This window comes from Hyperoodon ampullatus (assembly GCF_949752795.1).
Source record: "Hyperoodon ampullatus genome assembly, chromosome: 4".
Classification (NCBI taxonomy): domain Eukaryota; kingdom Metazoa; phylum Chordata; class Mammalia; order Artiodactyla; family Ziphiidae; genus Hyperoodon; species Hyperoodon ampullatus.
Window position 1 is genome coordinate 44,379,670 of NC_136917.1, and position 13,543 is coordinate 44,393,212.

General features: G+C 50.1%; 1 protein-coding gene across 1 annotated transcript in view; it reads right to left on the reverse strand.

The window, feature by feature from the left end:
• Window positions 1–13,543, reverse strand: part of GALNT10 (polypeptide N-acetylgalactosaminyltransferase 10) — a gene marked incomplete at both ends in the record, with an annotated part of 210,169 nt that overhangs the window by 21,466 nt on the left and 175,160 nt on the right. The window contains 2 exons of the mRNA XM_079701909.1: window positions 6,192–6,309; window positions 11,771–11,954. Of these exons, the coding sequence (XP_079558035.1) occupies window positions 6,192–6,309; window positions 11,771–11,954 (302 nt within the window). The remainder of the gene's footprint in view (window positions 1–6,191; window positions 6,310–11,770; window positions 11,955–13,543) is intronic.

Below are 13,543 nucleotides of genomic sequence, written 5' to 3' on the forward strand. Positions count from 1 at the left end.
CTCTGCCACCTTCCAGCTGAGGGACCCTGGCCCTGTCCCCTAAGAACCTGGGGCATCAGGTCACAACATCACTCCTCACCCATTTCTGGTGTGCATGCTACTTTCTTTTCATACACCCTATTTCACTCAACCCTCCTGAGGACACGTGAGTTCCAAGGAAGGAAAATCTGAGAGTTTCCTGTTTTTAAATCTGCCCACAGCAGTCTGGGGCTGGGTTGGCCTTTGGTAACTGTATCAGTGTTGGACTATGCAGACCCACCCACCACTGAGGCCTCCTGCCTCTGCTCAGACGTGGTGGGTTTCCCTCTCGGAACAAGGCTCTCCCTCATTCCCTTGTGTGGCTTTCTGTCACTCCCTTGCTCAAGCGAGCCTGCCCCAAGGGACCCTCTGAATGTCTCCATCCTTCTCTCCAAGGGCAGCAGGCTGCTGCCCTTGCCTCCTGGAACAGACCCTGCAGAGGTGCGCTTGGGGTCTCCATCCTTCCCTGGGGGTCTCCTCACCGTGACTCCCTTCTCTGTAGACCTCACTAGGGGAGAATCTCATCCCACTTGCAAATGGCCCAAACGAAGCACTGGGATGTGTATGGGGCGGGGGAGGGGTGGGCCAGGAGGCTGAAGAAACAACAGTCCTCCCTTCTCGGTTAAAAAATATATTAACTTTTCTCCTGATTACAGAAGTGATATGTACTGATGATGAACACACTCAATGTTACAGAAACAATGAAGCAGAAAGGGACAGCCACACTGTAGCCCTCCCACTCCCAATGCCCCAAGGGACGGGAAGCTTTCGTGGCACCGTGGGTCAGAGTACATCAAGGCAAAGGATCAGTCTGAAGTCAGACAGCAGGGCTGAAATCTCTGTTCCAACCACGTGACATTGTGGAAGGATTTAACCCAAGACTCAGTTTCCTCATCTATAAAATGGGGGGGTACGGGGCCCCACGTTACTGCACGTGGGTGCTCAGTAAACGTTAGCTGGTAGAAGGAGATTCTTCTCAGTTTTTTGTTTGTTTGTTTGCATTTGTCATATTTTTAAGATTAAACACGGGACAATATATACATACATAAAAACAAAATTTTCACATCTTTTTTTAAAACAATTTTGGAGGCATCTAACTTCTTTTACATACTATTTCACTGTTGGGATGTGCTCTAACTTATTTATCCCCTAAGGATGTACATTTAGGTCATTTTCAGTCTTCCCCTTTCGGAAGTCAATGCTTCAACAGACAGCTCCTACCTCAATCTTTGCTCTGTCTCTCTTGGCTAAATTCCTGGGCGTGAAATTTTGGGTAAAAGAATGTGCTTGCTTTGAAATGTAACGGATTCTGCCAAATTGCTAACAAAAGATATATCCACTTACATTGCGCCAAGGCCCACATCTTTCTCACGCCAGCTCAGCCATGTTGTCCCGTGGACACTTCTCCTCTCCTGGACCTCATAGTTGAAGACATCCTAACCTCAGCCTCCTGGGGACACTGTGCAGGTCCCTTTTCTGCTGGTCCTGCTGCCACCACCTCTAATCCAACCACCCTCACATCCATGTAAGGCCAAGGGCCTTCTCCACAGCACCTTATTTGAGCCTCTCTTGGGTAGGAAGGAAAACTCTATCAGCACCATCTGGGATGTGAGGGCCAGAGAGATCAAGCAATTGGTCCAGGGTCTCCAGGTGGACAGAGAGCAGAGATGAGAAGCCAGTGCCCTGCCTTCTCACTGAGTACCTTTCCCGCCACATCGCCATTACCCAAAGATGCAGATATAAGCCTGGGAAGGGCAGGATGAAGGAAGTTGTATCACATAGGAATTGATGCCACTAACAGTTATCTAAAACACCTATTCTGGGCCAGAAACTGGGGTATAGAGATGGACAAAACCCACTCCCTGCCTCGAGGAAGCTCAGAGTGCAGTGGGGGAGACAGTCCAACCCTTGGGTCCTGTCAACAGGAGGTACTGGGTGCCATGCTGGGAGTGACATTCGGGTGGTCCCTAAGCATCACAGGGAGCTCAGGTAAGGCTGAGAGGATGCCATATAGATGAGCTGAACCCAGAAGGATGACTATGGGCTGGCCAGACTAAGGAAGGGCATTTCAGGACAGTGCGTGCCTCCAAAGATAGCCAGGCATGTGAGCCTGGGGCTTGTAAGCAGTTCTGTATGGGTCAGGGGGACATCGGTGGTTTGCCCCGCCCCGCCTCCATTCCCCCTTCTGCACACAATGCCTGGGCTTTCCTTTAGGGAGCCAGCTCATCGCACTTTCCCAGCTCCAGGATGGGCATGTGACCAATCAGACTCAGACTGCAGCTTACAGATCAGAACATTGCTCAGGGAGGGGCAAGGGACCAGAAGGCCAATGAGACTCGACTTGGGGACTTACGACAGGAATGATGGGAAATAGAAACTCTTTTTCCCACTGGGCTGCTGGGTATTTCCACAAGGGAAAACTTGCCTGAGAAGAAAGCCAACCCAGATGGAAGCAGAGCTGAGAGACTAAGCGAGATGGAGCCTAGATGAGATGGGTTAGTCCCTGGATCCAGGAGGGTCTGGAGGGTCTACTCTGGAATTTCAGTTGTGTGGGCCAATCAATTCTAATTTTTTTGCTTAAGTCAGACTGGGGTCAGACTGACCAGGATTTTGGTGACCTGTTACCAAGAGTCCAGACTAACGCAATGCGGAGAGTGGAGAGAAAGCAAGGGACGGTAAGCAGTTCGTGGAGATGGGTGTAGGCCAGGCACAGGGTTAGAGATTTATCCGACCACTAGAACTGGGAAGAATCTAACTGCCAAGCAGGAGAACTCTCATATGTGACCGTGCCTTTTGGAAACAGAAGCTCTGTTGGCTGAGAGAGAGAGAGGGAAAAAAAAAAGAGTCAATGACTCTCCTAGAAATTTCAGAGCCTTCGGAACATCTTTTCTGGGGTTTTCCCATCAGGATAGATGGCCTGGTCTGAAATTGGAGCCAAATTATTAATCCATCAGCCCTGATGGCACGTATCAATTTGTCTTTTTTTTTTAATGTATCAATTTATCTTAATTTCTGAAAATACACTCATGCCTTTCAGACCAGTCTCTCTTCTCTGTCACCAAGAAGAAAAGGGATCTCAGCAGAGGTTAATCAGAGGGAATTTGGCCCTTCGTAAATGCCCTGCTCTGGCTGAAACATAATGCCTGGCATTCAAGGGAGGCGTTGCCGGCAGACGCAGACGAAGGGGCTCTCCTGTGCCCTCAGCGCTGTGGGCAGGCCTTCCGCGGGAGCCCGGGAGACAGTGCACAGGCAGAGGGGCTGCCGCCAGCTCCAGGAACTCGGCACTCTCAAAGCCCGGAGAGAGAAAGCCCAGGGAGAAATGTCTCCTTTTCAGACCTGGGGGACTCCTCGTTACACTGTCTCATCTCCTCTCCAGAGTGAAGGAGATAATTGGATCAAACGGCAATAGGAGCCAGCCTCCCTCCCCCTCCCCGATGAGAGACTTCCAATACGGCTTCATTACCGTGTCTTTTGTAAATAAACTGTGGTGGGAAAATGCCAATTGTTCTGCCATAATTGCCTGATGAGCATCATCAAATGGGTCTTTGAAACGCACAGACTGAAATCATTTTGGGTTTAGAAACTCCTTTGTGCTCATTTTTCTCCAATCACTCTTCTCCACGGAGGGAGTTTCTGAAGGGGAACTTCCTGACCAAGGAGGCTGGTACTGGCCAGTATTACACCTGCTCTGAGTATTCAACCAACAATTATTTATTAAGTGCCTTCTCCCTGTCAGGCAACCCTTTTGGTTCTTGGGATACAACAGACAAAGATGGTTACCCTACTGAAGCTTACATTCTGGTGAGAACTCAGAACACTGATGTGCCCATTTCTGGGAACAAACTTAGTAGAAAACTTCATAAATTAAGTTTGTTTAATTGACAGATTGAGGAACTGTGAAGTCAAAACTCTTCTGATTCCTTGTATGTGATTCCACTGTAAGGATGTGACATTTGGAAAATTAGATTGCATGGGCTAGGGATACTAAATAAATGTCATATGTGCCATCACTCGCCAAACCTGCACCCAGGGCAGACATCACTAATCAATCACCACTCCTTTTCTGATAAGCTCAGACACAGCCTCGCAATACATATTAACACAGAACTGGGGCAGCTCCTACTAATGGATCAGAGTTGGCTGGGAGAGCAAACCTATTTCTGACTTAGACTGTTACTAGTTCACTTCATTGAGAGGCTGCAGGATATCCTAGTAAGTTAACCCCAGGAGGAGGCAAAAACTGAGAAGAAAAAGCAAGAGATTACAGCCAACCTCTTAGGCTAGTTTTCCTCGCAAGTGCTCTCACGTCCCTGCAGAGGCCTATACAACACGGCGGTGAGAGCATGGGCTTTGCAGTTGGGCAGAACTGGGTTCAGGTCCTGGTTCTGTTAGTTTCAACTGTGTGGGACCTGGGTCTGAGTTCCACTTGCCCCCCTGTGAAATGTTTATAATAATGATACCACCCTCCTAGGGTTGCTTTGAGGATTAAATAAGCCAATACTTGTGAAGGGCTCCACACAGGGTCCTGCCAGCTCTGATCATGGCTGGACTTGAGTTGCTGCACACCAGGGTGGATGCACAGTTGCTGACAGCTGGCATCTGCTCTGACTGATTGGTACTTGTGTCATTATTTAGGGGGCTGGCCCCCTTATGGGAGACAACTTCAGAAGTCTGAAGGTGAAATGGACATAGACTGCCTTTCAAACCAAAATAATGTTTCAGTAGAATTCCAGGTTGCTTTCTTGCTGATCAAGAATTTATGTCCCCCAGTTCTGAACTGCTCACCCAGTGGCGTACACAAGGACAATGACAATAATGAAAATATTTTTTAGGATATTTATTAAGAAGCACCTAACAAGAATGGACTTATTTAATCCTCTCAACAACCCTGTGAGAATTAAAGTATCATTAAACCCATTTTATGGAAGCAGAAACTGAGGCTCAGTGAGGTTAAGGATTCTTTGTCCAAGATCACACAGCTGGTACGGGGTAGCAGAGCTACGACCTGACCTAGGCAATCTAACCCCAGCGCCGAAACCTTAATTGCCGTGTGTGACAACGGTCCTTTGCATAAGAAGTTGATGCCCGACTTGGCAGGCATCCGGGTTGCGTATTCACAGGGCTCAGCCCAGTTATGCTGCTGGCCATCCCTCATGGGTTGGGGATATGCCTTACCAGGGGTTCTAAGAGTGTTAGAAGCAGGCCCTGGCCGACCACAGGGGCACAGGACAAGCTAACCTTCCCCTCAGAGGGACTAAGCCTCTGTTCTTCACTTGAGATCAATACAAAAATCCCACAAAAAGGGGAGGAATGGGGCCTCAGAAGTTTGCATAGTTAACTAGTAACCATCACCTCCTTTACCACCATTGTCAGAAGCTTCTACAGCACATGGGCTGGTCTAATAGGTTATCGTAAATATATTTTCACTGACCCTTTAATAATTTCTACCAGTTATTAATTGGTTTTGTCCCCAGGTTGGGTGCTAACCACTTTCTAGATATTATCTCATTTAATCTTCACAAAAGCTCTGTAAAGTAGGTAGTATGATTATTCTCTTAGATGAGGGAGGAAGGCTCAGAGAGGTAATCTAACTTGCCCAAAGTCACACAGCTACTGAGTGATGGAGTTGGGATTGGAACCCAGGCTTCTCTGACTCCACAACTCAAGCTCTTAGCCCCTGGTCTCTGTACATCAAACTCCAGCAGAGACAGATACAAAGGGAAGACTCGAGAGGGGTGGCCAGGAACCACTAAAGACAAGTTGGTTTCTGTGAGGCCAGGGGACCATTCTCACAGCAGAGCTTCCTGCCGGCCCACGTGTCTTGTTCGGCCGTTGTGCTCTCTCTTCCCCTCTGCTGGTCTGCTGGGCATCTCAATGGGAGACACACCATCTCTAGTGGAAGTGAGGCCTGTCTTATTCCAACACTGTCATCTGAGAAGGGACAATGCAAGGCAAACACCAGCCAGAGCTGTGGCTGAGGCCAGCCTTTGGCAACCTGAGGATCTCCATGCTGCCGCCTCCGCTCCGCACTCCCTACCAACACACACACAGCAAGCAGTGGCTGGCGGCTCCTGACTTGTTCACCAAGCTCAGACAGATGCTAAGCAGGCAGCCTGCCAGGACAGGCGCCACAGGCACCCTGCCAAGAACAAGGGGGCTTCCCGAGAGCTCACCTTGAACGAGATTTCATACTGCTCCCCTCCCCAGATCTCCAAGCCTGGGTCGTACCCGCCCAGCTCCCAGAACCACTTCCGATCCACAGCGAACAGTCCGCCGGCCATCACGGGAGACCTGCGGGAAGAAGAACCTGGTGTGAAGACGGGGACGTCCTGGCCGTGCGCTCCTTGGGTATCCTGCTCTCGGACACTGCTGTTCTCCCAGGGGTGATGCTCCCCGCTACTCTGTGAACACAGCCCACTTGTCCAGCAGGGAATCCAAAGCCCTTCTGAGTGAGGCCCCTGGCTTTCTTCCTTCTTGCCTATACTTCTTCATAAATGCTACATTTTAACCAATGGACCCAAAATTCCTTTACGTGGTTAACACCTAAGAATACTTGTGAAATGAAACCATAGTGCTTTTTCCCTGTGGGCCTTGTAGCTGTACTATATATATATATATATATATATATATATATATATGCATATTTATATCTAATCTCTAGTCTTCCCATTGATTAAATGATCTGAATCAGGTCTTTCCAAGCCTGTCTAGGCTGTAGAATGCCTTAGAGAGATGAAAACACATACAGCTTCCTGGGCCCGACCCCAGACCTACAAAACAGTCTCTGGGGAAATGGAGCTTAGGAGTCTGTGTTTTTGGATAAGATTGTTTGATGATTCTCACTCTGTAATCCCAGCATAGACATTTTTTTTTTCTGCTGAGAGTTTATAGAAGAAGCCACAGTCACTGTTCTTTCAGTTAAACTGGGATAAGATTAACTCCGCTCATTCATTCTCTCATTTGTTTCTTCATCGAGTACCAGCTGAGAAGCAGATGCTGGAAGAATTTGGAGGTAAATCAGGGTCAGATGGAATCTTCAGGGGATGCCAGCATGGCAGGGCAGCCACCTCAGGAGAGGAGGACCCAGAAGACAGGTGGGGTGTAACAAGGACCTCTGGGAGGCGCAGCCAGCACTATGGGAAAGGAGGGAGCGTCTGCCTCCAGGTTTTCGGGGTGAGGAGGGAAGCTGGGGCAAGAGTCAAGGAAGGATGCTCAGAGGGTGGCATTCCAGGTGGCTAGGAACAAAGTGAGAGCTTGAGGGAGGGGAAAGCACCCAGGAGGAGAAAGCATGAGCTCGGGGGCAGAGATGATCAAGCGTGGGGTGTGGCTTGCCCAAGTTCCCCACAGCGCCTCCCATGGGGCCAGCACCTGGGAGGGGCCACCAGTGTTTTCTGTGTGAAAAGCTCTCTGAGTGGCTGTGGCCTTGTCTGACTCCACTGGAAAACTCCAAACCCTCCAAGGAAAACCATTCCAGCAGCAACCTCCACGGACCCTCCTGGCTTCGGGAACTGCACGCTCAGGGAAAGTGGACTGACTTGGAAAGAGGTGAGTTAACCCACACGCCTTGCAAGGCTTCCTGCAGTAGATGGGCCCTGATAGCACAGGAGGGGACCCCTTTAGAAAGGACTCCCTTGATCACTGACTGAGGCCTTGAATCTGCCAGGCGCTGTACTGAGCTAAATTACTACCAAAATGAATTTACTCCTCATGTTGACCTCATGAGCCCAGATCAGAAACGGGGAAATCCTCACTGCAAACTCAGCTCTCCCCAAACCTGTGGTCGGGCCTGGGGTGAAGATTTTAGCCCCGGAACCCTGTGCTGCTGGGTACGGGAGCCACTGGCCACATGCGGCTTACTGACACTTGCAGTGTGGCTGGTCTGAACTGAGAGGTGCTGGCAGTGTGAGATACACACTGGATTTCCCAGACTTAATGTGAAGAAAAGAACAGAAAAGATCTCATTCATAATTTGAAAGCGTTGGTCACATGTTAAAGTGAGAATATTCTAGATATACTGGGTTAAATGAAATACATTACTAAAATGAATTTTATCTGCTTCCCTTTACCTTTTTTAACGTGGCTATGAGGACATTCAGAAGTACATATGTGAGTCGCATTATACTTCTACAGGACGGTGCTGATTTAACCTCTTTGAGCTGGTTTCCCCATCTACACAGGGACGTAGAGCTACACTTGCTAGCTCACACTGCTAGTACAGTTTTGAAAGTAACCAGTACTATAGGAAAGTAAGGTGTTAGTAGTATCAACTTTCTTCTGTCTTATGAAGGTTGTAGGGTTTCCGGTTTTTCTGGCTGGAGCCGTGATGCTTGGAGGGCCAGAGAGTGCTTCTGGTTCGGTGCTTCATGGGAATCAAACCTAAGACTCTGCACAAAAACATCAGCCTGGGTGGAAGCCAGCGGCAGGGGCCGTGGTAGGATAGGCAGGATATTAGCTGTAAGGCATTTTGGATGCTCGAGGCTTCACCTCCAGAGGGAGGCCTCTCCCCTAGCCTGGTCTGTTTTCTGCTGTGTTCAGCAGTAATAATAACAACAATTCTGAGCATCTCGTGTGTGCCATTCACCTCACCAACATCACCAGCTCTCACAAAGCCCTATTACTAGCCCTCTTTTCACATGGAGAAATTTGAAATTCAGAAATGCTATATGCTCTGCTCAAGGGCATGTAGTTAGTAAGTGGGTGAGCTGCCACCAAAGCCTGTGTCTTTCAAATATCATGACACGGCTCTGTGCCTGCAGCGTGCCCACTTGCCGAGCACCATGGGGAGGTGTGCAGACAATGACCAGAATTTCTTAGTGGCCTGTTCCTGGGGTTTTGTCCGAGTGCAACAAAGAAGAGAGACTTCTGGAAGGAACTGGAGGGTACAAAGGGTGGAGAGTCCCTCGGGAAGCATCTGGGCCAGTGGCTCTCAAACTTGGCCATATGTCAGCATCATCTGGGAACTGACGCCTGAATTCCCCACCCTGAGACTCTGGTGTAACTGGACTCAGGGGCAGCCTGGGTGGTTCTTCTTCTTCCTTTTTAAAAATTTTTATTGGGATACAGTTGATTTACAATGTTGTGTTAGTTTCAGGTGTACAGCAAAGTGAATCTGTTATACTTCTTCTTCTGCTGCTGCTGCTGCTGCTTCTTTTTATTTTTAACTTTATTTTAATAACTTTATTATTATCTTATTATTCTTTGTTTTAAATAAACTCCCCAGGTGATGGCAACATGCAGCTAGGGTTGAGAGTCCCTGCTCTAGGGCTGGGCCAACCCCTTTAATATCCAGACGAGGAGACTGAGACTGCAGACAAAACTAGCTGGGCCTCTGCTTCTAACCAGCTGCACGACCTGCACCCACCCCTCCCATATCCTGCAACGAGGAGACTGAATGGGCCAAGACCCACCATTACGTACCTTTCAAATCTAGGGCCTATGAGTTGGCTTATGGCAAAGATTCAAACCATAAAAGGGGGTTCTGGTTACCCTAAAAATTCCATTTTCTGGAGCAGCCTGCCTAACCTCAGCCTCTGCTACGTGTCACCTTGGGCAAGTGTCACTTCTTCTCTGAACCACAGGATCCCCATCAGTCAAGTGGAGAGAGTTCCACCAACACCCAAGGGCATGTTGTGAGAATCAAGCACAGTCATGTCAGCTGGAACTGCTTTGCCAAGTCAGGCCAAATGTTAGTTACTCCTGTTATTAGTATTCTTCTCCAAGAATTCAGGACAACTGGGGGCTGACTCTGGGGCATACTGGGGTAGGACCTGGCTGCATGACGTGGTGTTGGCTAGAGCGCATCTGTAGCCTAAGAAGGGCTCTAATAGTAGTGTTTGACCATGTTTAGGATACAGGAGGTCAGGACCAGAGCACAAACGTCTGGCCTGCTGAGGAAACACGGGGGATCCACTCACGCCCTCCACTCTCAGCTCATGCTACTCTCTTGCCCCGGTCACCTTCCATTTCCTCAAGCAAGCCCACCTCTTCCTACCTCTGAGCCTTCCCTGGGGCTCACAACATTAGGGCCCCCCAGAAACCCTGGGTGCACTGCGCCCATGAAGATGGCTGAGCCGGCAGCAGCCCCTCTTTCTCAGATGGGGAGGGTGAGGCAGAGCGGCTGGACTTCACTGGGGCCAAGCCGTGGTTAGGCAGGGGTGGTAGACAGAATAATGGCCTCCCAAAGAAGCCAATGTCCTAATTCCCGGGACCTGTGACTCTGCTGCCTTACACAGCAAAGGGCCTTGCAAGGGTGACTAAGTGAAGGATCTTGAGATGGGGAGATTATCCTGGGTTACCTGGATAGGTCCAATGTAATCACAAGGGTCCTTATAAGTGAAGAAAGAGGCAGGGGGGTCAGAGTCAGAGAAGCAGACGTGATGATGGAAGCAAGAGACTGGGAGAGGGAAGGGGGAGGGAGGTGTAGGGGGAGACAAGGAGAGGGAGGAGGAGAAGACTGGAAGATGTTATGTTGCTGGCTTGGAAGATGGAGGGAGCCATGAGGCAAAGAATGTGAGCAGCCTCTAGAAGCTGGAAAAGGCGAGGAAATGGATCCCTTCCTGGGGCACCAGGAGGAAACACAGCACTGCCAACACTAAATCAGTAAGACCCTTTCAGACTTCTGACCTCCAGAACTTTAAGAGAATAAAGCTGTGTCGTTTTATTTTATTTATTTATTTATTGGCTGCGCCGCGCGGGATCTTAGTTCCCCGACCAGGGATTGAGCCCACGCCCCCTGCAGTGGAAGCGCACAGCTCCAACCCCTGGACCACCAGGGAAGTCCCTGTGTTGTTTTAATAAGCCAGTAAGCTTGTGGTAGTTTATTACTGCAGCGACAATTAGGAAACTAATCAGGAAACCAATACAGCTGGAGAGGCTGGACTTTGGCTTTGTACCCAGAGGTCTTTCCACACTTCTGGCAGGAGAGCTGGAGTGGCTCACGTGACAGCTGCAGGGATGGCGAGCCCACTGTGGGAGGAAAGACCCTTCTGGAGCTTGGGGTACCAGAGGGGCACTGGGCTCTGTTTCTGGCTTAGCCACTAGCCCACTGTGTCCCCAGGGAAGCGCCTCCCTGTCCTGGAGCCCGAGTCTCCTCATCTGCAAGAGGTTGGAGTCCGTTACCTGTAGGCTCCCTCTAGCTCTGCCATTCCAGGATGCTACGGGTCTGGTCCACACACCCGCACCCCACACTTCCACCGTGGGACAAGCTACTTCCCTGACACTTCCAAGAGGGTGTAACTGATGGATGGGAAAGTCGGCTCCAGAGGCAGACAGACCTGCAAGGCACTGAGCCTTTGCCGCTTCACAGCTGTGTGATCTGGACAGGCTGCTTAACCTCTTGGAGCCTTGGTGTTCCTATTTAAAAAACATGGATCTTAATTTTTACTACATACGCTGTTGGAGATTAAATAAGATCACCGTGTAGTGTGCTCGGCACTGAGCCTGGCACTTAGAAAGTGTGCAATAAATGGTGGTGACAATGACAACGACAATGATGATGATGATTACAACTGGGTGCTAGGCTTGCCACCCCGGGCTGGCAGTCCTCGGGGTGGGCAAGGAAGAGGTGATCAGCTTGGTGGTCCGTGAGCCAAGGCTCTGTGACAAGCTGGGAGGGACTGTGCTTCTGTTGGGGACGTCTTCCCTGGCTCCCCTGCACTGGACTTTTGGGGGACGTGGCAATCCTGAGTTGTGTGTGTTGGGGAGGGCTCCCTGGGGTCAGCCACTGGGACCGGCCTGGGTCACTTGTACTTACTCAAATGGGTCGCTGGGGTCAGCTTTCTGCAGTTCTGGAGGGATCGGGATCCGCTTATAGTACATCTCCCAGTCAAAGGCACCCCGCATGGCATCCCCCGCCTGCGTCTCATACCGGAAGTCGTCGTGGTCAATCACATCGATCATTGGGCACACAATGGTCTTGCGGTTCCGAGCAATGCGGTCTGAAGAAGCCAAGAGATGCCCATTAAGGAGGCCGGATGGGAGAGCAGCTACATGCATGACCCTGCTCTGCAACTTATTCACATTTTTAACGTTTCCTGGGTGATTTCTCTGAACACTCGAGTTTGAGAATCCGTGAGGAAGAAAGCGCACTAGCTTTAAGCAAGATGGTCCAGGGCTCCCAGCCCATCCTGCCGTCCACGAGAGCCAGCTACATCTGGGCCAGCTACATCTCAGCCTCAGCATTCTCCTCTGTGAAATGGGGAGAAGAGGGTCTGGTTGCAGGAGTACTGGATACAGTAATGCTTGAAGGTGTTGAGCACAGGTGTCTGTCATGCTCAGCACTGCTATGGAAAGAGATTAACTTCCTTCTGGGAGGGTCCCTGTTCTGGCCCTCCCCATTCTGAGTCCTGAACCTGACTTGTGGCTCAGCAGCCAGGCACTCCAGCACTTGCCCCTCATGGCTGCCTGTCCCTGAAGCTCCCTAACACCTCTTAGCTGCCGTCAGAGAACAAATGATCCTTGCAAGAGAGTCCAGCTCATGTTTTCCAACAGTCAGAAGTACTGAAGAGGGAACAGACTATCCCATGAGCTCCTCAGGACTGGAGGGGTGCAAGCAGGGCCTGGTGGACCTCTGCCCTGCAGGAATGCTGCAGGCAAGGTGACTGAAGATAGCAAATGGTGGTCTTAACCTAGATGGCTCTATGTCCCTTTCAAGCCAGGGAGAAGCTGCTTGTATAAAATTCACTCTCTGCCCTTCAGTGCGCTTCCTGCCAAGAAGCCCTGACTACAGCCAGCAGGTGCCACTGACTGGGGCAGATGATCTGCCATGAGGGGCAAGTGGGCTGTGCTTGGGTGCCTGGCTGCTTGGGCCAGGAGTCAAGTCCAAGTCTTGGAATGGGGAGCCTGGTAGGGCCAGGGTAGGCGGGTAGCTGCCTAGGGCCCAGGCTTCATCAAGCTACAGCAGATTTTTCTTCCAGGAGAGAAAGCAAAGAAAAGTTTTGCCTTTTTCTAAACTGCAAGACACGATCCATAGGTGGGTCATGAAACTCTGTGTGTGTGTGTGTGTGTGTGTGTGTGTGTGTGTGTTTGTAGTGAAGCAAAAAAGAATGTCAGGGTGCATTCTAGGTGATGAGGGAAAGTAGTTTTGGGAAGTATTTCAGTCATACTGCATCAGTGTATACATTTGTGTACTGAATTGACATGTCTAATGTATTTCTGTGACACATGGTCAAAAAACTGAGAAATGGTGCTTTTGATGCTGTGTCCCCAAGTGTAGATCTGGGGTCACCAGTGCCAGAAGCACCAAGGGTGTGTTTAAAAAAAACCCCTAGGGCTGGCCTGCCCCAGGCCCACTGAATCAGGATCTCTTGGGGTGGAGCCTGGATCTGCCTTGTGGACATGCTCCCTAGGGATTAAAGAAGCAGAAGAATCTTCCCAGGGAAAGATCTAGAAAAGGGCCTCCCTTTCTGATAATTCATGGCCACGTGAGGGCTTTCCCTTCCACAGAGGGTGTGTGCTGAGGACACAGTGCTCTGCCGGATGCTGGCTGATTGGGGGAGGTGTAAGGTCAAGGCGGTGGCATCAGAGG